This window comes from Bos indicus, chromosome 2 (assembly GCF_029378745.1).
Source record: "Bos indicus isolate NIAB-ARS_2022 breed Sahiwal x Tharparkar chromosome 2, NIAB-ARS_B.indTharparkar_mat_pri_1.0, whole genome shotgun sequence".
NCBI classification, from domain to species: domain Eukaryota; kingdom Metazoa; phylum Chordata; class Mammalia; order Artiodactyla; family Bovidae; genus Bos; species Bos indicus.
In genome coordinates, this window is record NC_091761.1 from 119750168 (window position 1) to 119775871 (window position 25704).

General features: G+C 39.3%; 1 protein-coding gene across 8 annotated transcripts in view; it reads left to right on the plus strand.

Annotated features, from left to right (window-relative positions):
* DIS3L2 (DIS3 like 3'-5' exoribonuclease 2) overlaps positions 1-25704 on the plus strand; it is a 361340-nt gene that overhangs the window by 160384 nt on the left and 175252 nt on the right. For 7 of the 8 annotated variants that reach the window (XM_070774057.1, XM_070774030.1, XM_070774044.1 and 4 more), the window contains one exon: positions 5341-5514. In XM_070774057.1, coding sequence (XP_070630158.1) covers positions 5341-5514 — 174 coding nt within the window. Of the gene's footprint in view, positions 1-1371; positions 1563-5340; positions 5515-25704 lie in introns of those variants that run through there. The other variant, XR_011562175.1, reaches the window with a different exon arrangement.

A 25704-nucleotide genomic window follows, 5' to 3' on the forward strand; every position in this document is an offset into this window, starting at 1 on the left:
TAGAAATCACACTAGTTTTTATTTCCTTTTGTGAAATTTATTTCTTATGCACTTGGATCTTTACTTTGAGCTGTTCTTCAGTGGTGATATTTTCATAAAATTTTTGAGTTCTTGCTAGCATCTCTGGTTGTTAGTAATTTATGTGTCTGCATGCATGTAAACTATGTTTTATTCTTCTCCCATTTCTCGTGCCTCTTTCTTCCTGTTTACATGAAGTATTTTTTTAATAGAACACCTGGAATGGCTCTTCTTCCTGCCTCCCACCGCATCTTTAATGAGTTCTTAGATTTTAGTGTTATATTTTTAAAGTTGGATATTACAAAATGCCTTCTGCTCAGGCATTTAAGCCCTCCATTACAAGCATAAGATAATTAGTTTTGACCACTGCAACCTCACCAAGTAGGAATAGGATGGCCACTGTATTTAAAGGCAGCCTCACAAAAACTGAGACTCTTACCACGTGTCAGAATGTGTTTCTTTTCATATTCTCTAATAAATGCTTTATGATCTGCTTTGTTGTTTATGCTTCTCCCAGAAACTGTGTATGCTGTTGGATTATATGTATGGTTAATTATTTTACATGGTATTTAATACTATGGGGAGAATCATGTGAAATTGTGTTTTCTAGGTAAAACATGGTCAAATATATTGGTAATTTCATGTGTCTCAATATATGATTATCTTCTTTACATCATTACTTGCTACCTTTGAATCCTTATTTCTGAATCATCTCTCAGCTGACTTGAATTGCAAATAGTTTTTTTAGAAAATATTTTTTCGCTGTGTCTGGTCTTAGTTGAGGCAGAAATTGTTGACTACAAAATATTGAATGAGATAACATAATAAGCTTGAACAGTATTTGATAAATCTATGGATTATGATGCTTATATAAGCAGGGTGGGTAGAACAAATGAAGACAGTCAAGCCAAACCCAGATTTAGTGTTTCTTTTAATGGAGAAAGATTACTGCCCTCTCCATCAGAGAAGAGCTCAGCAAACTTCATCTGCCTTCAGCAGGTTGGTGGGTCCTCCTGCCATGGTTCTGTATTGGAGGCTCAGAGTTGGTTGCTGCTGCTGGAAAACTGGCATCCTCTAAGTGTGGTAGCCTGGTTGTCGTTGGTGAGAGGAAGCTCATGTGTGGAGCTCATTTCCTGCTACCAGGTACTTTGTTCTGATGCCAGTTGAGCAAACACTGCAGTGCCTGGGGAAGGGGGTTGGTTGACATTTTCAAGGTAGATCATCTTGCCCCCACAGTGAGAGTCTTATGCTGAGCATTCTCATGGAACACAAATAGCTATACTCTAGGCCCATTTCTCCATGTCTGTCCCTCAGATGTCTTTGTCACCAGTCCTCCAATCTTTCTTCTTTCAGGTCCCTATCCATCTGGCTAAACTTGTAGCCACTGCCCATCAGGCCATCTTTCTTCAGCCAAAGTAGCCCATGGATGTATTGCTTCAAGTTCTACCTGCAGGGAGGAAGTTTCTGCTCCACTGTCTTTTCAGAGACCATCCCTTAGAATGGATATACTACCAGAGTCCACTTATGATTCGTGACAATGAAAGGTCAGTTGGAACTAGGCATCCAAGGTACTCAGACCTTTCTGCATCTTCCTGTATCTTGTATTTCTTAATCTTGTATTTCATGTATATATATATATATATATGAAATATATATCATATAATATATATCTATATATACATATATAGATAAATATATATGGTTTGGTTCTCTTGAGGCTTACTCTTTCTGATAAGTATTCCTACTTTTCATGTAAGAGACTTGGTGAGACTCTGAATTTAATGATGGTAGTGATTTATCACCCTTTGATTTTTGTTTATTTGCTGTCTTAGCCTGGAAGCTGCAATAGACTCAGAAAACTTTTTTGATATACATAGGAAGTCACTGAGTTTCCATCTTAGCCTGAAATTAAGACTTTAGAGGTTGAGCACATAGTTCTTTTGTTTCTATCCTCTTTTCAGGTTTTCCACATCTCTCACTGTTTCTGTGAGCTTTTGGTATCTTTCCAAAAACTTTCTTTTCAAACCAGAGTTAGTTTCTCATGCTTATACCAAGAACCAGACAAACATGTTTGTATTAGGAAATGGGTGTAGAGAACAGAACCTTAGGAACCTGTGAGAATAATTAATTCTTTAAGTGGGTTGGACGTAACTCATGTCCCACTTGATTTTCAAAATACGAATCAGTCTCCAAAATGTCCTTTAAACTTAAAAGGCGTTGACAACAGATTTCCCAGATCCTCAACAGGAACTTCATTCTAGAGAATGAGGATAATACACAGATAATAATGTTGTCATTTTGAAAATTAGTGAGACCTGAGTTTTTAACTATCTGGATCCTTGGTTGCAAAATAAGAGAAAACAACTGTGGTTGAAAAAGGAATTTATTAGAGGGATACTGAAGGGTTCATAGTAACAGTGAGAGTCTTGAATGTCCTGAGAAAGTTATGGGAAGGAAGAAAGGCCAACCTGGAAAGCCAAGAGCAAGGTCTAGCCATTGTCTTTTATCAGGATTAGTTTGGTCACGATGGCAGTGGTTCTTACCACTTGCAAGACAGCATTGCCACTGGGCACTGCTGCCACCACTGCTTTCACTGGCAGCCCTGTAGCCACCACGAATGGGTCCTAAGCACCCCTTTGTCTTTGTGTCACTCTCTTCACATTCAAAGCCTTGAGCTGAAGCAGAGTCTAAGTAGGAAGCTGCTCATTTCTGTAATGGGAATTATACTCCTTTGGCCCACTCACATGCAATGTGGAAGTCTTTCTCATTTGCATTCCTTTTCTTCATTTTCTTGCCTTATGGTTCTCACTGGGACATCTGATACCATGTTTGGTACTATTGGTGAACAGTACCAACCGAACCAAAGGGAGTGAACTTGTTTTCTTCCTGATCTTGAGGAAAGCATTTAGACTTTCTCTGTTAAATTGAAGATGTTCCTGTTCATTACTCATTTGCTGAGTGTTTTGGTCATAAATAGATGTTGAATTTTGTCAAATTTTTTTTTATTCTGTTGAGATGATTGTATGTATTTTTTCATTGTTTGCTAGCTGAGTAATTAAATAGAGTAAATTTTTGAATGTCGGACAGATCTTGAATTATTTGGCCCTTTTATATATTGCTGAACTCTGTTTGCTAATATTTCATAAGAATTTTAAGTCTGTTTTTCATGAGGGATATTGATCTCATGAATCTTTTGTCTCATTTTGGTATCAGAGTAATGCTGGCTTCATAAAACTAGTTAGGAAGTGTTCCGTCCTATTCTATATTCTGAAAGAGTTTGTGTGAAATTAGTATGAATTCTTTCATAAAGACTTGGTAGCATTCTCCAGTGAAACCATTTGGGCCTGCATTTTGTCTTTGTGGAAATATTTTAAACTATGAATTTGGTTTCTTTAGTAGATGAAGGGATATATAGTGTTGGTATCTCCTTGACTAGTCTTAGGCAGTGTGTGTCTTTCATGGAATTTATCCATTTCATCCAAGTTATTGGATTTATTGGCCTAAAGTCATTTATAATTCCCTTATTATTATTTTAATGCTCAAAAGATCTATAATAATGAAAACTTATTCCTTATTTTTCTTGATCAGCCTCACCAGAAACTTACCTATTTTATTTTCTTTTCAAAGAATCAGCTTTTGATTTTATTGGTTTTCTTTATTATTTATTAGTTTTCTAGTCATTGATTTTTATTTCTTTATTATGTCCTTCCTTCTGCTTACCTGGGATCTAGTTTGCTTTTCTTTTTTCAGTTTTTTAAGATAGAAGTTTAGTTCACTGACTCATTTCTTCTTTTCTAATATGAGCATTTAATGCTGTAAGTTTTCCTCAAAGCACTGCTTTAGCTGCATCTCACAAATATTGATATATTGTATTTCATTCAGTTCAAAATATTTTCTAATTCTCTTTTTATTTCTTCATTAACCCATGGGTTATTTAATTTTCATATATTCATGGATCTACCAGATAGCTTTCTTTCATTTTTTTTCCCATGTATTTTTGCTGTCTTTTTGATATGATTTGTGGGAAATCACCACCTAACTTTGAGAAGAGGCACTGGTCTGAGCCACCATTGTATGTGAAATGCCCACAGGCTGCCTCAAGCCTGTGCTGGTGGGCAGGTGTATGTATCAGCAGTGGGCTGCTCTCTCTTGGCTGGCATATGAGAAGTGGGGCCAACCGTTCTACCACCACTGCCATGTTCCAGGATTGAGGCCGAAAATTTGTTAAAAGTCTGCATATAAGGCAACCACGTCCCCAGTCCTCCTATACCACTGTGTACCTATGAACTCTAGTACCCAGGCATCTACCCTCATATAAGGAAACAGAATCTTCTTCAAAGAAATCACGTGGCCCCAGAGAAGGCCCTATCACCAGAGCTAAACTCCTTGCAGGAATTACTGAAGGTAGATTCCTGGGTCACCCTGGTGGATGAATAGACCTATGCAGTGGAGGAGGTAGCCAACTCTGGTCTCCTCAACACTCTCAACAAAGGCAGCTGATTTAAGACTCATTTCGTATTTCCTATTGACTATCAGCATTCACCACTTAACTTTAGACTTGGCTGTATGTGGCATGCCAGTACTTACAAGAATGGAGGGTTATCAGTTTTGATGTTTGTGTAGATGACTCACAGATAAAGAGTAAGATCAGCCTTCTAAAAGATGGAACCCTACTCATAGTGACAGGACTGTCCTGTTCAATACAGTCTTATTTTTAATGGTCCAGGACCCTAAAATGTGAATGATCATTTGCTGGGTGACTGGATTAAAGATAACTTCAGTTTTCTTCTTGGTATATTTCTATCTTTTCTATTAATAACTTCTCTAAAGTGAATATATATAGCTTTTGTGTTCAGACAAAACGTCTTAAACCATTAAGGCAAAAATTAGTAGTTGTGAAATAAATGAAAACATCAGATCTGATTTAGTGAGCATGACGTAAGGTATAATCAGTGTGAAACTAGTGATTTAACAGCAAACTGGGTTGATCAGAATTGTCTCTAAAGGTGTTTACAAGAGAAGTAATTGACAAAAGCTTTCACTTCTCCACGAAGAACAACTGCAGGAGTCCCACAGAGGGTTGTCTGGCCCTTCTCCGTGGGTCAGCATTCCTGAGGAAAGGTAACAGTACACTGTAATCATGGCATTAACAAGACAAGAGTATCCTAAGCTCTTCGGCTTGGCCCCCGTTCATTCACTGGTGATGGTGTTCCTGCCGGGGGAGGGGCAGGAGAGTTCGAAAGACAACCTTAACTTGAGAGAGGAGACAGGTTGCCCACGTTCCATTACTAACACAGTCTTTCCTGTCCATCCCGTACACAGGCAGCTGGCAAAGAGTCTTGGACAGGCTGGTGAAATTGAGCCTGAAACAGAAGGGATACTTACAGAATATGGTGTGGATTTCTCTGATTTCTCTTCAGAAGTTTTAGAATGCCTCCCTCAGGGCCTGCCTTGGACAATACCACCAGAGGAATTCAGCAGGAGAAGAGATTTAAGGTAAATATCTGAAACCCTTTAAAAAATGACATGTTTTCTACCTTTCTGTCTTCTGACTTAACTTTCTGAGGAGCTGGCCTCAGATGTTGCCATCTTTCCACCAACGCTCAAGTTCCGTACAACTGAAACTCAAGTGCTCTGTATCAGAGGTTGACCAGTCATGCCTTATGAGCTAAACCTAGCCTATTGCCTGTTTACTTACAGCCTGTGAGCTAAGAAGGCTTCCTAGGTGGCTCAATGGTAAACAATCCATCTGCCAATGCAGGAGACACCAGAGACGTGGGTTCCATCCCTGGGTCGGGAAGATCCCCTAGAGAAGGAAATGGCAACCCACTCCAGTATTCTTGCCTGGAAAATCCCATGGACAGAGGATCTTGTTAAGCTACAGCCCATGGAGTTGCAAAGAGTCAGACGTGACTGAGCACACTTGCATGCACTTGTGAGCTAAGAATGGTTTTTATATTTTTTCATGGTTGCAAAAAATTAAAACAATAATTTTTTATGAAAATTATATAAAATTCAAATTTCAGCATTCATAAAGTTGTGCTGAAACTTAGCCATGCTTATTTGATTATATATTGTCTTTGGCTGTTTTTTTGCAATACAATAGCAGGGTTGAATAGTTGCAACAGAGGCCATATGGCCTGCAAAGCCTAAGATATTTGCTGTCTAGCCCTTTATTGAAAATGTGTGCTGACTCTTCTAGACCATTCTAATTTCAACAGGTACAGTTGCCACCTTCTTTTCTCATTGCTAAGCCCCATAGGTCTGGTCCAATAAAGACAGTGTTATCTTGTTAGAAGTGCCCTCCTTTAAATGGGCCTCTTCAGACACAGAGCAAAGGATTCAAGACTTCTGTGCTTGGAGCTTCATTTTAAAGCTTTACTTTTAGGTCTGGAATTTGTTGGAAAGTACTTTTGTGGTATTTTTTTTAACAACATCTTCTTTGAAGATGTTTCTTCATTGTGGGATGTTAGTTCTTTTCTGATATTTCTCTTCAGAATTTGGTTTCAGTGCTGGCATTCATTTTGGATGCCACATGGAGATATTCAGAACCAAGAAACTTTTCATACAACCCACTGAGGCCGTGGAAGGTTTTTTGCTAAGGTCATCCCGTGTCAGAGTCTTTTCCACCACCACACTTGCTCGCTTCATGCAGCTGAACTTATGGTACCTTAAGCTTGTGGTGCCCATTACTCCACCTAGTTTGAGAATCCTCCTTTCTGGCTCCCTCTCGCTTTTGTATCTTTTAGGAATTTACTTTTTTTTTTTTTTTTCCTTTTCTTGCCAAGGGTAGGCAAGGAAAAGGAGTTGATGGTTCCCTTTCCTACTTGTTAGTGACTCAGATGGAACACACATTATATTTGAAGTCAGTTAACTCAAGTTGCTTTCTTGGCTTTCAGCAGTAACCATTGTTCATAGAACTGCTTCTGGTCAGTTATCTTGTCAAGGGTTTTGGGATCCTGAGGCCATAATCTTATTATTCTCTCTGAATCTTCATATTCTCATATATAAATGGAGGGACTTGTTTTCTGAGATCTTTTCCTAAATCTAGGAATCTATTTAAAAATTAATAAGAAAAAGATAGAATGGATGACTGAATTTTGTTGTTTGAAGTGTAAGTTAATAGAGCTATTCCTCCGTAGCTATCGACATTTTAAATGTACCTACCCTTTCAATTCATGCTATTCAAGGAAGTATATTAGGGCACATGTACTTGAATGTTTGTTGCTACCTTATTATAAAAGTGACACTGCTGATGTCCGCTAGTAAAGGAATGGTTACATAACCTATGTCATATCAGTAAGCTAGCATTCTCTGTCACTGTGAAAAAGAAGCTAGACCCATGTGGACTTTCCTAAAAGAATGGCTTATTGCAAAGTGAAAGAAGCAAGTTTCAGAACAGTAAGAATATGAGCCTAGTTTTTAAAAGTATGTAAAGGTATATGTATAATATACATGTATACATGAAAGTATATATATATATTTTAAAAAGTCCCGGAAGGAGACACAGCAAACTGCTGACAGTGATTATTGTGCATGGACTCAGTGAAGTGGTAGGAGGCATGGAGGCAGTATTTTACTTTTCATTTTATAAATTGCTCTATTATTCAAGTTATTTAAACAAATAACCTTTATAACTTTTTAAAATTATGAATGGAAATATCAGAAGAGAGAGGTGCTCAATCTTTCCAAGCCTGACTCCTAGTGTGCAGGTAAATAATAAGTCATGCCAATAGTCCCTGCAGCCAGTATTGCTCAATTCCCCTCTCATGGCCCCACATTACCTTTTTCTTCGGCCCCTGTTACCTTCTGAGTTAGACCACAGACTGGGAGGTCTTGCTCTGCACAAGGCTTCTGTTAAAATATACCTATGTGTCCTGCAAAAGGATCCAAAGATTCAGGGAGCCTGTGGGATGCTCTCTGCTGTTAGCATAGTAACAGGGATTTTTTTTTTTTCACTTTTGTAAATATAATTTTTGCCTATCACTATCTATTTTATTTTTTTTTTAATTTTATTTTTAAACTTTACATAATTGTATTAGTTTTGCCAAATATCACTATCTTTTTTAAATTTTTTATTTATTTATTTTAATTTGGAGGATAATTACTTTACAGTATTGTGATGGTTTTTGCCATACATCAACATGAATTGTTACAGGTATACATGTGTCCCCCCCATCCGAACCCCCCTCCCACCTCCCTTCCCACCCTATCCCTCTGGATTGTCCCAGAGCACCAGCTTTGGGTGCCCCGCTTCATGCATCGAACTTGCAATGGTCATCTGTTTTACATATGGTAATATCCATGTTTCAGTGCTATTCTCTGAAATCATCCCACCCTTGCCTTCTCCCACTGAGTCCAAAAGTTTGTTCTTTATGTCAGTAACAGGGTTGTTTTTTTTTTAAAAAAAAAAAAAAAACTTTAATTTCTAGGAGCTTTTTTCCTGTCCATTATCCTCTAGAATTATTTTTCTAAAATTCAAATCTTATTCTTTTGTTTCTACTCCTTTGGCTTAAAATCTTTCACCTGCTTCCTGATGCCTAAAGTGGTAACCTCTAAACTTTGTTGGACATGCATTTCCTGTAACTTCTGTGCCTTTATTCTAAAATTACAAGTGTACATACTACTTCACTAATTTATTATGTGTGTTATTAACATACATAAAAGTGGAAAAATAAGAATGAAACAAATTTTAATGTATTTTATTTTACTTTAAAATGGTAGAGAAAGATGTTCATATTATCATTAATCTTTTGGTGAAAGCAATGTGATTGAATATTTTAATTTTTTATTTTGCTTGAGCAACTTGCAATATGGAAATACAAAGGTCTGCTGCTAAATCGCTTCAGTCGTGTCCGACTCTGTGTGACCCCATAGACGGCAGCCCACCAGGCTCCACTGTCCCTGGGATTCTCCAGGCAAGAACACTGGAGTGGGTTGCCATTTCCTTCTCCAATGCATGAAAGTGAAAAATAAAAGTCAAGTTGCTCAGTCGTGTCCGACTCTTCGCGACCCCATGGACTGCAGCCTACCAGGCTCCTCCGTCCATGGGATTTTCCAGGCAAGAGTACTGGAGTGGGGTGCCATTGCCTTCTCCAACAAAGGTCTGAGTGTATTTTATATTTTGACACTTAGTTTTGGTTTTAATGGTTATCATAACTGAAAAAGATGCCTCATATCTTAGGAAGAAATGAGTTGAACTCACTAAATCATTTTTCAATCCTATTCACTGATCATATTCAGATTCATTTTGAAATCCATCTAATAGACTTCCACCTTTCATGATGTCAGTCCTTTCTTTTGAACAAATTGAAAGGTGCTACATTTTTAGAGTTTTTAAAAATGGTTTCATTATCTTCAATTATTTTTCAGTTGGCATCTTTAAAAACTAGTTATAAAATTACGTGAGAAAATTTAAGTGTACGGATATGAGCAGTTTGGTAGCTTATAAGATTAGGTCATTTTAGGTCCCCAAATTGTATAATAATGAAACATTTCAAAACATCCAATTTTAGAATTTTATATTAAAAACTTGAGTTTCTTGTTTTATTTTGCTTTCAAAAAGCAATAACTTTTAAAAATCGTTGTTAAAAGATCACATTTACTTGAAGGGACAGATTAAGTATATTTTTTTTTTCTAAGTATCTGCTAGGGAACATATGATTGACAGTCATTGTTTTGGAATCATAATGTGGCTGATGATGAATTCATGTTACGAGCAGAAGAAAATGTCAACTTTGCTATTTTCATGGTATTACTATTATTAGTTTAATATTATCTTCAATCTGGATCTTTGCAATAGTCTTTTTTTAGCCACGTACCTATTTTGTAAGGATTAACTTCGCTAAAACCATAAATCCATGGTACTGGGCATGTATAATTACCCACTGTTCATAGTTGGCTGAAAATAAAAGAACCAACAAACATGCCAGTATCATTGCCTTTTGTGTTCTGGAACACCTGAGGTTCACCTCATTTACCACCTGATCCACACATCTTGTGAGTATGCCAGGGTTAATTCATGTGTGTATGTAGCCACAGTAAATAATTTCTTATTTTTTTACAATAAAAAATAGAGAAGTACTTAGTATGCTGAAGCGTTTGGATCTGATTACCTTTTCCTCTCTTTGGTCTTGTAATAAATTTATTTCATTTTTCTATCAACAAATATTTATCGAACACCATCCACAGGCAGTAGAAATTCAGCATAAGTAAAAGTAGATGATGGTTTCTGTTCTTGTGGAACTCTGTCTTGGAGCAATAGTCAAATATGGAATTATAATGGACGAGAGATACTTGGTACAAGAATTTATAATACTCTTATTTATTCTGCTCAGAGGTTCAGTGCCCTCAAAGAGGTTTTGCCAATATTTTTCTAGGAAAGTCAAAAGAACTGAATCCTAATATACCCTAAGAAACATGCTATGAATAAATAATACATATTCTGTAAACTCCTAAATCAAACTTTTTTTCCTTTCCTCTCTTCTTCTCTCTATGGTGGTTTAGTCGCTAAATTGTGTCTAACTCTTGCAACTCCATGGACTGTAGCCCACCAGGCTCCTCTGTCCATGGGATTCTCCAGGCAAGAGTACTGGAGTGGTTTGCCATTTCTTTCTCCAGGGGATCTTGCCGACCCAGGAATCAAACCCAGGTCTCCTGCATTGCACGCACTCTTTACCAACTGAGCTATGAGGGAAGCCTCTTGTGTTTACATATATATATATTTTTTTTTAAATATATATATTATATATATATATACAAATATATAAAATATATATGTACATATAATATATACCAAGTATACTAAATCAGTCACTGGAAATGCAAAGGCAAGTAAGGCCCAGCCCTTGTTCTTCATGACTTTACTGTTCACAGTAAGGCAGATTTATACTCAGATAAACTATAGCAGAGAATGGCAAGTCCTATAATATCCGTATGAACAAATTTCCAATGTCATTGGTGCTAGAGCTGAGATCTGAGAAATGAGCAGGCATTTCTAGAACTAGAGTGACTAAGTAGTCTTCAGTTTAGTGGCAGGCTATGGCTGCAGAAAGGGTAGGGTGTTCCCTTAAGCCTCCCAGATCTACTGTAACAGGGCTCACAGCTCCTATGGTTTTGATGGCTTCTTGACCCCCTCTGCTGGGCCGCCCTGCCGTGGAGCCTGTGATGTTGCCCTGGCTCTAGCTATGTAAGGACTTCTACATACCCGTTTAGGTTTGGTATTTGAACAATTATATTTGGAACAGAAAAGTTCCATCAATCTTTAAACCTCATAATCCAATTATGTCAGTAAAATTCCAGTTTTTTAGTCCAGTGGAATTGGGGTAATATTTTGCAAACTGAAGTTGAGAGAAATAGTGTTTATTTTGAAAAGAAAAATGGTTGGTTAGCAATTTTCAAGAAGGAAGGCTGGTGTGAACTCCTAGGAGGAATCTGGCCCTTCTGATTGGGAGCACCATTTTTCTGGACCTTGGGCTTCAGTCTCTGGAGAATTGGTGCTTGCATGGCCTAACCTGCAGCTCTCCTTAGCAGGGCATTTGAGGTTAAAAAAAAAAAAAAAAATGGAACGCCAATACTGCAAGCCTTTGGGGATCAGGAGGAGAATATATCCAAGGAAACTGCTTAAAGGGGGTTGCACCAGAAGCCCAAGAAACCCCAAGGTTATTTCTGAGACTGGCTCCAATTATTTCCAATTTCATTCATATTGTTTTGCTTCCTTTGTTGCTAAACTGAAACCAAAGCTTAAAAGCTCCATTAAAGTAGAAAGTGAAAACCTAAATTATTGGAGGGGGAAAATACCATGCTAAACTGATTTTTATACTTCAGTAGTATTGTAGAAGTTTGGATCATGTCACTTTTCAGTAAAACTATGAGCTTCCTTTAAGTAGAGGGGATTTCTATAGTTTTTCACAGCAGAACTTGTAGATATCTATTTCTTTACTATTCCCTCAATAAAAAGGAAGCCCAGTGACCTCCACTGGACCATTACAAATGCAAAACTTGGCACTTAAAATTGCTTGCTCTAAATTTTCCAATTGCTTCCCCCCCCCCTTTTTTTTTTTCCATTTAATGTCGTTCTGCCAACTAGTGATTTTATTATTATAAACAGGACATTGTATTCACTTTTAAGAAGAAATATGAAGCTGGAGGTAAAATTACAAACTGCACCTTCTCAGCTGCCAAAATAGAAAACAATGAGCTAAAAATACTGATCACAGAAAGGGTGTTGTGGTGAGAAATATTGAAATATCTTCAGGATGGAACTGTTCCAGATAGACAGAAATTTCCTCTCACTCCAGGTAAAACCAACCTTGAAATAGCAACTTGAAAGGAGAGACATATAATACTAACCTCTTTCAGGTCAAGCCTCTTGTGGGAAAGCTTTCAAACATAACTAACATTAAATGACTAATGATCTTGCTGTTTATCAGGAAGTCCAGTCTGATTAAATTGCCATTTAGAAAAGGTCCCTCTGGTGAGGGAGTGTGGCAGTGTAGAAGGAGCACTGGAAGTTAGGGACTAGCTGGGTGACCTTGGGAAAATTAATTACATTTGGGGAGACAGTGAACACAGATGAAACTGAAGTTTCATCTTTGGTAAAATGGATTATTTGACCAACTTAGGTTTTCCAAAAGGTGTTGGTAGGCTGCAAGTTCTTTGGGATTTTAATATGTGCTATGGAGAAAAAAGATTCCGTGGCCATCCTGTTTTGGAAAACGTTGGGTTAATACATTTCTTACAGCACTTTTTTGTGGATCATCTCATGAAACTAGTGTTCCTTAGTATACACTATGAAATTGCTAAACTAAATATTTCACAATGTAATAGGTCTAATGGTGTGTGACTGTGTTTGGGATGTCCTTTCTGAATTATTCAGAGCAAAATTCTTGGATTTGAAAGAAAGTGGTATTCCACTGGTGATTATCTGCCACATTTATCTGACAAATATTGACTGTGCTTCTCTGTGGGCAACAGAAGGAATTCAAGAACTGTGCTTTAAATTAAAGCATAGTCTTTAAAGCATTCTCAGCTCTTCCATTGCCAAGGGAACCCCTTCTTTTCTTGCCTGGTGGGAAGCAAAGTTTAATTGTGTTAGTTGCTTAGTTGTCTCCGACTGTTGCAACCCTATGGACTGTAGCCTGCCAGGCTCCTCTGTCCATGGAATTTCCCAGGTGAGAATACTGGAGTGGATTGCCTTTTCCTTCTCCAGGGCATCTTCCTGACCCAGGGATTGAACCTGGGTCTCCTGCATCGCAGGTAGACGCTTTACCGTCTAAACCACCAGGAAGTCTGGGGGAAGCTGTCATTGTCATTTGAAACAGCAATGCTATTCCCTTCATATAAATCCCAACTCACTGTTTATGAAAATACAAGAAACTCATAGATAGTAACAAAGATGAATGGGTCTGAAAGTAGATCCACAAGTGGATATTCTTAACTATAAGTACTTGAGTAGTTTGTTAACATAAAATTTATATTGATAAGTAGCACTAAATCTCAAAGAAAATAAATAGCCAAAGATTAGTAGATTTTATCTGAACAGGTAGAAAAATGCCTGTTGAGAGAGAAGACAGTATTTGAACTTATACTCAGAAATAATTTTGTACCATTTTGCAAATATGAATGCATAGGAAAGATGATTAATTTCTATATATTCTAAATAATTTTTATGTGGGTGGCTGAGGATTTAGAGTAAACTAGTAGGATTTAGGGATAATTAAATGTCAGAGTGGCAAAGTCTCTGAAATGTTTTTTATGTTGAGATATTCAAATACCATAAAATTCATCTTTTTAATGTACAATTTGACAATTTCTTGGACATTCTTAAAATTATGCAACCATCACCACTAATTTCAGAACATTTTCACCCCTCGCAAAAGAAATCCTAGACTTACTGGCAGTCGGTTCCTGTTCCCTCTCCACCCTAGGTCCTAGCAACAGTTAATCTACATTCTGTCTCTATGAATTTCCCTATTCTGGACATTTCATATAAGTAGATTCATGTAATAAGTGGCCTTTGTATCTGGCTTCTTTTACTTGGCATAATGTTTTCAAGGTTCACCCGTCCTGTAGCATGTGTCAATATTTCAACCCTTTTTATGGCTGAATAGTATTCCATTGTATGGATATACCACATTTTGTTTACCCATTTGTTAATGGACATTTAGGGTGTTTCTAGTTTTTAACTGTTATAAATAATGCTGCTGTAAATATTTGTGTACAGATTTTTGTGTGGACCTATGTTTTCAATTCTTTTGAGTGTATACCTAGGAGTGGAATTGCTGGTTCATATAGTCACTTTATATTTAACCTTTTGAGTAACTCAACTTTTTTCCAAAGTGACTGCACAGCTTTACATTCCTACTAGCGGTCTGTGAGTGTCCTAATTGCTCCATGTTTTCACCAACACTTGTTATCTGTATTCACAATTACAGTGATTCTTACAGGTATGGAATAGTAGCTCTTTGACAGTATCTTGCTGATAACATTCACTGGGTGGATTGATTCTATTATCATTATAAACTGTCCTTTTTGTCTCTAGTAACAGTTTTTATCTTGAAATCTATTTTGCTATTAGTTTAGGTACTCTGCTCTTTTTGATTATTGTTTGCATGCTGTATCTATAATCAAAAAGGTATACCTATATCTCTTCCATTTTAAATGATATAAATGAGAAATAGATTTAAGGGACTAGATCTGATAGACAGAGTGCCTGATGAACTATGGACGGAGGTTCGTAACACTGTACAGGAGACAGGAATCAAGACCATCCCCAAGAAGAAGAAATGCAAAAAAGCAAAATGGCTGTCTGAGGAAGCCTTACAAATAGCTGTGAAAAGAAGAGAAGCCAAAAGCAAAGGAGAAAAAGAAAGATATACTCATTTGAATGCAGAGTTCCAAAGAATAGCAAGGAGAGATAAGAAAGCCTTCCTCTGTGATCAATGCAAAGAAATAGAGGAAAACAACACAATGGGAAAGACTAGAGATCTCTTCAAGAAAATCAGAGAAACCAGGGTAACATTTCATGCAAAAATGGGATCAATAAAGGACAGAAATGGTAGGGACCTAACAGAAGCAGAAGATATTAAGAGGTGCCAAGAATACACAGAAGAACTGTACAAAAAAAATCTTCACAACCCAGATAATCACGGTAGTGTGATCACTCACACTCACCTAGAGCCAGACATCCTGGAAAGTGAAGTCAAGTGGGCCTTAGGAGGCATCACTATGAACAAAGCTAGTGGAAGTGATGAAATTCCAGTTGAGTTATTTCAAATCCTAAAAGATGATGCTGTGAAAGTGCTGCACTCAATATGGCAGCAAATTTGGAAAACTCAGCAGTGGCCATAGGACTGGAAAAGGTCAGTTTTCATTCCAATCCCAAAGAAAGGCAATGCCAAAGAAACTCAAACTACCACACAATTGCACTCATCTCACATGCTAGTAAAGTAATGCTCAAAATTATCCAAATCAGGCTTCAGCAATACGTGAATTGTGAAGTTCCAGATGTTCAAGCTGGTTTTACAAAAGGCAGGAACCAGAGATCAAATTGCCAACATTCACTGGATCATTGACAAACCAGAAAGAGAGTTCCAGAAAAACATCTATTTCTGCTTTATTGACTATGCCAAAGCCTTTGACTGTGTGGATCACAATAAACTGTGGATAAGTCTGAAATAGATGGGAATACCAGAACACCTGACCTGCCTCTTGAGAAACCTGTACGCAGGCCAGGAAGCAACAGTTAGAACTGGACATGAACAACAGACTGGTTCCAAATAGGAAAGAAGTACATCAAGGCTGTATATTGTTACCCTGCTTACTTATATGCAGAGTACATCATGAGAAATGCTGGCCTGAAAGAAGCACAAGCTGGAATCAAGATTGCTGGGAAAGAAATCAATAACCTCAGATATGCAGATGACACCACCCTCATGGCAGAAAGTGAAGAGGAACTAATGAGCCTCTTGATGAAAGTGAAAGAGGAGAGTGAAAAAGTTGGCTTAAAACTCAACATTCAGAAAACTAAGATCATGGCATCCGGTCTCATCACTTCATGGCAAGTAGATGGGGAAACAGTGGAAACAGTGGCTGACTTTATTTTTCTGGGCTCCAAAATCACTGCAGATGGTAATTGCAGCTATGAAATTAAAAGACGCTTACTCCTTGGAAGGAAAGTTATGACCAACTTAGACAGCATATTAAAAAGCAAAGACATTGCTTTGTCAACAAAGATCCGTCTAGTCAAGACTATGGTTTTTCCAGTAGTCATGTATGGATGTGAGAGTTGGACTATAAAGAAAGCTGAGCACTGAAGAACTGATGCCTTTGAACTGTGGTGTTGGAGAAGACTCTTGAGAGTCCCTTGGATTGCAAGGAGATCCAACCAGTCCATCCTAAAGGAGATCAGTCCTGGGTGTTCATTGGAAGGACTGGTGTTGAAGCTGAAACTCCAGTACTTTGGCCACCTGATGCGAAGAGCTGACTCATTTGAAAAGACCCTGATGCTGGGAAAGATTGAGGGCAGGAGGAGAAGGGGATGACAGAGGAAGAGATAGTTGGATGGCATCACTGACTCAATGGACATGGGTTTGGGTGGACTCTGGGAGTTGGTGATGGACAGGGAGGCCTGGCGTGTTGCGGTTCATGGGGTTGCAAAGAGTGGGACACGACTGAGCGACTGAACTGAACTAATGTGTGAACTCTGAAAATCACCTTCCTATCTCCCTAAGGTTTGTTATTGTTACTGTTTTTATTGCCCTTGTGACTTCACTGAACTAATTCTAATTGTGTAGAGTCTGTATTCTTTGTTGTGTGAAGTCACTAAAATTTCTGCTTTGCTAGCTTAATGGTCAGCTAATGAATGAACGGAGATTTTCTTAAATGCTTTGAACCAATGGTCTCCTAGCCTTTGCTGAGAGCCTCTGTGCATATACTGATTGGGTCATACCTCCAATGTTCAAACATGCACTTTACAGCTCTGCCTTAGTCTTCACTTCCTGCTGTGCAGAGCTTCAAGGTCAACCAGAGGTGAGAGCTTAAGTCCTTTTCTGGTGTCTGTTGGCATGTACGCAGCCTTATGCATGTATGCAGCTGTCTCAACCCCCAGGAATATGTCAAGTCTTTGCAAAGGCCCCTGGGGACTCCTTTAACTTTTTTGGTCAGCTTCTTATTTTCCAGCTGTTACTGCTATCTCAGAAATCTGTGATGTTAAATAATTGCTGCTGACTGTTTTTAGCAAGCACCCCTGAGGCTATAAGGCTTTTTGCATAGGAGTTAGGTATGAGTCAGGTCAAAGTAACATGAATGGGGTTTTTCAGAGAACTGCCAGACAACTTCCATAATGACAAGAATGCAGATTTTGGTGAGCTTCTGAACCTGCTGTGTCCCCTCCAGTGGCTGCTAGGCTGTTGGTTTTCACCAGAATTAGAAAGCTGTTGGTTTTCAAGGCCACCTCAGAGCTGGGGAGTGGGCCGTGGGAATTAAGGCAAGTAAAAAACGCACAGAGCTCACTGTTCTAATTGAAATTCATCTATTTCTCTTGAATAAATGTACATCAGATTTTTATAGGCCTCTGGTTAATTTCTGGAATTATGAAAAGGTTCATTTTAACCATTCCACCGGTGTTACTAATGCCTGTGTGGAGAGGTCCATACTCTGCCAGTCCCACTGCCGTCATTCTCAAGGCTCTTCACTTTTTCATGCCAGGGATGGGGCTAAAAGGAGACAACTTCCAGCAGAAAGTTTTGAGAAAGAAGCAAACCCGCACTGAAGATAATAGTGAGAAGAGAAAGAATTTGAAAATAAGGGCCATGAGAAGTAAATAATTGTATGGGCAAATCATTCTTAAGATTTAGAAATGTTGGACAGCTTGACATCCACATCAGTGGCGTGAAATTAACAACTTTATTGATAATAGGAAAAGAGGGGGATAAATGTCTTAGCTTTCTATGAGGTATCTTGTTCTGTACTTAACCCTTCATCTTTCCCCAAAGATCTTACTCTGTGCTAGTTCTGTCTCTCGCCCTTGCCCTGTACTGCATTTCATCCACTTTTCAGGACCCATCTTCACTACTGTGAATCTTTTGACATCTCACTCTGAAAGTATTAGTCATGCCCCGTTCTTCTTTCCCTTGACCATTTGTTCATACCTATGTTATAACACTTGCCATACTGTATTTCTAATTTACCTGTGTACAGCTCTCTCTTTCTGATGGAGAGCAGTGTCCTCAAGAACAAGGACTAGATCTTTCTGTTTCTAGAAACTAATTGGTATATAGTAAATCATATATGTATATATATGTATAAGATAAGGGAGAAAAAGACAAAAAGGGTTTTATTTAGAAGTTTGCAGAATGTGTTAATGGATTCAGAACTGAACTGAATGTGTTTTTAAGCAACAGTAGGAATCATTCCTATTTCTTTTTGATATTCCTAGGCAAAAATATAGATAAAACACAGTGCAGTGCCTTTAAAAAAGAAGTTGTTAAGATGTTTTCCTATCTGATTTTCACACTAAAGAGTAAAGTGTTAAAATTACTGTAATAAAATAAGGCACAACTTATATTTCTGACAAAGATGGAGTAAACGCATTCTTTCCTGGCTCTTTGTATTAACAGCTGTAAACGTGGAGCATAACACAACAAACACGTGTAGGAAGATTCTGAAGGAAGGGGAAGAGAAGGTGGATTGCCTAGGGGGGTCTCAGGACTCGAGGGCCAGCATGCCAGTGATCCCCTGGTTTTCTTATTGTCTCCTACAAATCCTAAATAGGGTACTGTGGAAATTGCCAACCTAGAATGGCCAAAAAGCACAGGAAAAGTGGTCTCCAAGAGAAACCTTTCTCTTCTAGCCAAAAGACCAAGAAAAGGATAGTCTAAAACAGAAAAGCTTTTAAGCAGTGCTCACCATACTCCAACCAAATGCCAGTGGAAAAGACACACACACACACACACACACACACCGTGGTTTCTGTGGGCCTGGGCACAGTGTTCACAGTCTACACCCCACCCCATCCTATCTCATGAAATCACGCAGCAGTGCTCCAATTGCTCCCTCCCTCCGCCCCACTTGGTGATGTCTGTGGAGCCATGCAGGGACTTAATCTTCCATTCTGCCTGCCACATTGCAGGTGACACTGATTCCTGCTTAGGGAGATGTCTGTGGATCTGAGCAGGGGACTAATCTTCCCTCCCCTGCCCAGGAGAAGTGGTTGGCGGTGCTCTAGTTCCCCTGCCAGAGTGGTGTCAGTGAAACTAAGCATGAAGCCGTTCTTCCTTCCCCTCCTAAGTGGAAGCAGGCATGCTCCAATTCCCTAACTGCGATAGTGTCACTGGGGCCAAGCAGAGAGCTCACCTGTTCCCATCCAGTGGAAGCAGACTTTTCTGTTTCCCCTGCATGGGTAGAACTGACAGAATCAAGAGTGGAACTGACCTTCCATCCGCTGTCCAGTAAAAGGAAGCATTTTCCCACTGTCCCCTGAGAGCAGTACCAGCAGCTTCCAGTGATGAGATGAGCCTCCATTCCTGCCTGGCAGCAAAGAGACTATTGGTCAGGGCCACTTACCATAACATCCTTGCCTGGTGTCAGTGGAGCTCAGGGCAAGCTGAGCCTCTGCCTTCTGCCAGCATAAACAACGTGGTGAGAGAGGGATATTTAGCACTTAACCTGCTTCCCTGTCCTTGTGTCAACAGGGATTTGAACTTGTGCCCCCAAATTATAGTGACAAAGTAGTATACACCAGACTTTAGCTTTTCCTATTCCTGATGGCAGTGGGGCTTAGTGGGGAACTAAGCTTATACCCAGCTAATAATGGTTGATAACTTCCCGAATTTGGCCAAAGACAAGCCCACAGATTCGGTAAGCTCTGCATACCTATAAAGAAAAGCACGTTCCTCCTGTGTGTCTTCTGCTCTCCGTGCTTGCGTGCCTCTGACACCAGATGTGTGTAGGAGTAAGTCTTCGTCACCTTTGGTCAGGCAAAGGAAAAGTCATCACAGAAAAAAACAGATTAACTAGGATAGCTATGGTCAAAAATACAGATAACAAGTGTTAATGAGGGTGCAGAGAAATTGAAATCCTCACAGATTGCTGGTGTGAATGTAAAATGATGTAGCCACTTTGGAAAACTGTTTGGCAGTTCCTCAAAGGGTTAAACATAGAGGTAATGAGCCACCAATTTGGCTGTTAAAGAATTAGAAACATATGCACCCAAAAAGTTAAATGTGGATGGATGTTCATAACAGCATCTCCTTAATAGCCAAAAGATGGAAACAACCTAAATGCCCGTCAGCTGTAAACAGGTTAACACTACGTGGTGCATTCATTCATTGGAATATTTTTTGGCTGTGAAAAGAAATGAAGTACAGATACATGCTGCAACATGGATGAAACTTGAAGACATAATGCCAAGCTAAAGGAACCAGACATAAAAGGTCGCATGGTGTCCTACAGATAAGAGTCACATAGTGTTGGCTAGGGGCTACAGGGAAGGGGAGATGTGGAGTAAGTGCTAATGGGCACGGAGTTTCTATTTTGGGTGATGAAAATATTATGAGGGTAGGTAAGGGAAATGATTCTGTAACTCTCAAGTGTCCATGTGATTATTTCCAATTAGCAGTAATCATGCCTTGAATAAACCTCACTGGTTGCAGTACTACAGCTGTGCAAAGCTTGAATTGTATATTTTAAAGGGTGAATTTTATGGTGTGTGAATTATCAGATCAGATCAGATCAGTCGCTCAGTCGTGTCTGACTCTTTGCGACCCCATGAATCGCAGCACACCAGACCTCCCTGTCCATCACCAACTCCCAGAGTTCACTGAGACTCACGTCCATCAAGTCAGTGATGCCATCCAGCCATCTCATCCTCTGTCGTTCCCTTTTCCTCCTGCCCCCAATCCCTCCCAGCATCAGGGTCTTTTCCAATGAATCATCAACTCTTCGCATGAGGTGGCCAAATAAAATTATTATTAAGGGCTTCCCTGGTGGCTCAGTGGTAAAGAATCAGCCTGCCAATGCAGGAGACATGGGTTCAATCCCTGGTCTGGGAGGATCCCACGTGCTGCGGAGCAACTAAACCTATGCACCTCAACTATTGAGCGTGTGCTCTAGAACCCGGGAACCACAACTACTGAACCTTCTTACTGCAACTGCTGAAACCTATGTTCTAGAGCTCATGCTCACAGCAATGAGAAGCCTGCATGCCACAACTCAAGAAAAGTTTGGGCAGCAATGAAGACCCAGCACAGCCAAAAAAATATAAATAAAAAAATTTTAAAACCATTGTTAAAAATCAATACATGTAATCTATCATGTCAACAGAATAAACAAAAATTTAAAATTGTAAGATCCCGTCAACTATTACAGAAAAGGCATTTGGGAAAAATTCAACACACATTCATACCAAAAGCTCTCAGCAAACTAGACAAAGAGAAGAACATTCTCAGCTTGATAAAGATCATCTACAAAAAACCTATGGGCGATAGGCACGTCGATAAATGAAACAGAATAGAAAGCTCAGGATTAGTTCCACACAAACACGCCCAATTAATTTTTGATAGAGGATCAGAAGCAATTCAATGGAGGAAAGATAGCCTTCCAGCAAATGATGTTTGTTGGAGGAATTGAGCATATATAGACAAATGAATGATCCTTAACCTAAACCTCATGCTTTAGGCAAAAATTAACTGAAAATGGGCTTCATTATAAACTATAAAACTCACAGAAATGTGTATAGAATACTTGCATGATAGAAGGTTAGTAAAGGGATGGCTTCTACTTTGCCACTTGCCTGGTGGCTCAGTGGTAAAAGAATCCACCTGCCAATGCAGGAGACATGGGTTTGATCCCTGGTTCAGGAACATCCCCTGGAGAAGGAAATGGCAACCCACTTCTGTACTCTTCCCTGGGAAATCTCATGGACAGAGGAGCCTGGTGGGTTTTAGTCCATGGGGTTGCAAAGAATCAGACACAGCTGAACACACATGCTTCCACACTTCAAAAGAGTTATTAGACTTGACACAAAAAGCACAGTCCATGTCAGGAAAGATGGATAAATTGGTTCTCAATGACATTAGAAATTTTGTTTTCCTGTGAAAGACTCTGTTAAGAAGATGCAAAGACAAGCTAGACTGGGAGAAAATATTTGCAAACCGCATATGCAACAAAGGAATAGTATCTACAATATGTAGAGAACCCTTAAAACTCAACAGTATAAAAGCAATCCAGTTAGAAAATTGGCAGAAGACACATGCTGCTTATGGCAAATGCATAAACAAAAAAACATCTAAGAACTTCCCTGACTTTGGTCCAGTGGCTAAGACTCCACACTGCCAATGCAGGGTGCCTGAGTTCAATCCCTGGGCAGGGAACTAGATCCCACGTGCCACAACTGTGAGTTTGCAGGCTGCAACTTAAGATCTCCCTACTGCAGTGAAGATCAAAGAACCTGAGTGCTCCAGCTATGACCTGGTGCAGCCAAATGAATAAATAAATAATAAATATTTTTTAAGTTGAATATCATTAGCCACTAGAAAATGCAAATTAAGTCTACAATGAAAATACCAGTACTTACCTATCAGAATGGCTAAAGTAAAAGCAAAAACCAAAGTCTGTGAGAAGTTCCAAGCAGAGAAAGTGATTCATTCCCACACTGCTAGTGGAAATGTAAAATGGCACAGCCACTCTGGAAACACTTTTTGCAGTTTCTCAAAAAGCTAAGTGCAACCACCATATAGCCTGGTAATTGCATTCTTAGGCATTTATCCCAGAAGAATGAAAACTTATGTTTCACACAAAAACTTATGCACAGGTTTTCATAGCATCTTTAGTTGTAGCATCCTCAGACTGGAAACAACCCAGATTCCCTTCCATGGGTGAATGGTTAGACAAGCTGTGGTACATCCACATCATGGAATGGTACTCAGCAACAGAAAGGAATGGACTGTTGATATACACAACAATTGCATGAATCTTCAGGAAATAAGCTGAGTAAAAAAAAAGCCAGTCTGCAAGGTTTATAGCTGTATGATTCTACTGGTGTCACTTTTTAGGAAAGACACATTTTGAAAATGGAGAATAGGTTTGTAGTTGTCAGGGACTGAGGCGTGCAGACGGGTGGGAGTTAGGTATGATTATTATTAACAGACAACTTGAAGCATCCTTGAGATAAGATAGCATTCTTTATCTCGACTGAGGTGGTGCTTATATGAACCTCCGCGTATGATGAAATTGTTGAGGACTTCATGAATACAGGTACCAATGGGTTATCTAAATAAGATCAGTGCACTGTCTCAACATCAACATCCTGGTTTTGATATTGTACTATAATTTTATAAGATTTACCATTGGAAGTCACGTAAAAGGAAGATGTGTGTCTGCTCAGTTGTATCCAACTCTTTGTGACCCCGCAGACTGTAGCCTGCTAGGCTCCTCTGTCCATGTAATTTTCCTCTCCAGGCAAGAATACTGGAGCCAGTTGCCATTTCCTCATCCAGGAGATCTTCCCGACCCAGGCGTTGAACCCACATCTCTTGCATTCGCAGGCGGATTCTTTAACCCTGAGCCACCTCGGAAGCCCCAACAGAAAGATAGCATCTCTCTATTATTTCTTACATTGTGTATTAATCAATGATTATCTCAAAATAAAAGTTTAAAATTTTTTAAAGGGGCACCAGATGAACACAGATGAGAAAGTAATTAATTTTGCATGAGGAAACTTTAAAGCCAGGTAATCTTTGAACTTGATCATGAGGGATGAATAGAATTTCCACAGGCTTTTGTCTTATTATTATTTTAAAAGGAAGAGGAAAAGGCAATTAACACTGTCACTGACATCGTCTGAGAAGACCTCTCAGTAGGAGGATATGTCTGTATGTCAGTAACCTTAGGCCTAGGTTAAGTTCAGGAAAATCAGAGGGTGTGAGTTAGAGGGCGAGAACAGAAAGTTTGGATGGAGGAAGATGAGTAAAATTTGGGTATTAAGTGCCTAGGATAATCAATAGGAGATGTCCAAGAGGCAGAAAGAAACAGCTGGCACTCATGAATGGAGTCTGGGCTGCAGATACCTACTCGGGTACATGAAGTAGTAGTTAAAGCCACAAAGTGAATGCATATACCTGGTAAGCCTATAGTCAGAAAAGGGAAAGAGGACCAGTGATGGACTGTGAAGAGCTCCGACATTTAAAGGGTGGAAGCTTCTTAGGAAAAGGTGAGGAGCGGGCTACAGAAAGGAGGGTGTTAGAAGAGGTAAAGGGAAGGCAAGTTCCAAGCAAGGGTGAGCTGCCCTGGGCTCTGGGACAGAAGTCATTGCATTTATCTATCGAGCCCTTTTCTTTGTCTTTGGACTATCTCGTGAGTTGTTTCAGTGGCATCACCAGAGCCAAAAGAGTGGAAGGGACATGAAAAAGTGGGGACGCTAAATACATACATGCCTTTCAAAGAGCTTTGCCACGCCAGAGGCTGTGACAGGGAGCTTGACAGAAGCAGGGTCCTGAAGATGTTTGTGAGAATGAGGAGGGTTTGAGCCTGCTGGCAGGCAGCGGGTAAGGAGCCATACACATTTTTGGACTCCTCTTCGGAAATTGCCTTCAGAGCCTAAGGCACATTTTCAACAATGGCAAATCTTCATCTTTTGAGAGTACATTTGAATTTTGGAAACAGCTAAGTCAGTTTGGAGCCAAGAGTGGTAAATCAGGTGGGTGATCAGGCTGGATAATACGACTTCAAAAAAAAAAAAAGTATAATTATAAAGTAGTAAAACTGATTTTCTTGTGAAGCTTGTGAATTGGCTTAGAAAGTAGTTCTTACAGAATTCCAAAAACCTCTTGAGCAGTTGTGGCATGATGTGAGCAAGTGTATGAAGTCTCTTTGTAGGTTTCAGAGGAAGATATTGATGTGCATAGAGGTCCTGTTACATGTGTGATGGTTTTGTTGCATATATTTACTCATATTTGTTACATATATTCACTCAGAGTTTGCAAATGTAAAGTTGCCCTGTATTCTTTTTGCCTGAGAGGTGACCTAGTGGAATTATACCAAAGTTTGTATGTGGGAGAATCCAGAGTTTCAAATTGTGATTGTTTAAACAGTTCTCCTGTGGTCTTACAGATGTAATTAGAATTCCTAGGATAGGAGTGTTCCCACAAGCATAATAATGCTTTAAATGTGTGTTCAATTATCCTTTTCTATAGCCATATTTAATCGTTTCTTTTTGAAATAGAGCTACTTTGAAAATATTAAATCACTCGCATGATCTTGACTGTTGGTCAGACCTGACGCAGTGCTGGGCACGGAGGAGGTGCTCATTGGGTGTCCCTTTCCTGTTGTCTCTGCCTTGGGGCTTGATACACACCAAGGACACACCAAGAGAAAGACCCGTTCCCTAGTAATAGATCATCTCCGTTACGTTCTGCCAGACATATCCAGGATAAGGGAAATTAACACATGGGAAAGTCTGAAGTTTTCATTTAGCCTTGTTGTTAATGTGGCAAATAAACACATGTGCTAAGTTGCTTCAGTCATGCCCGACTCTTTGCAACCCCATGGACTGTAGCCCTCCAGGTTCCTCTGTCCATGGAATTCTCTAGGCAAGAATACTGGAGTGGGTTGCCATTCCCTTCTCCAGGGGATCTTCCCAAACCAGGGATCAAACCTGGGTCTCCTGAATTGCAGGCAGAGTCTTTA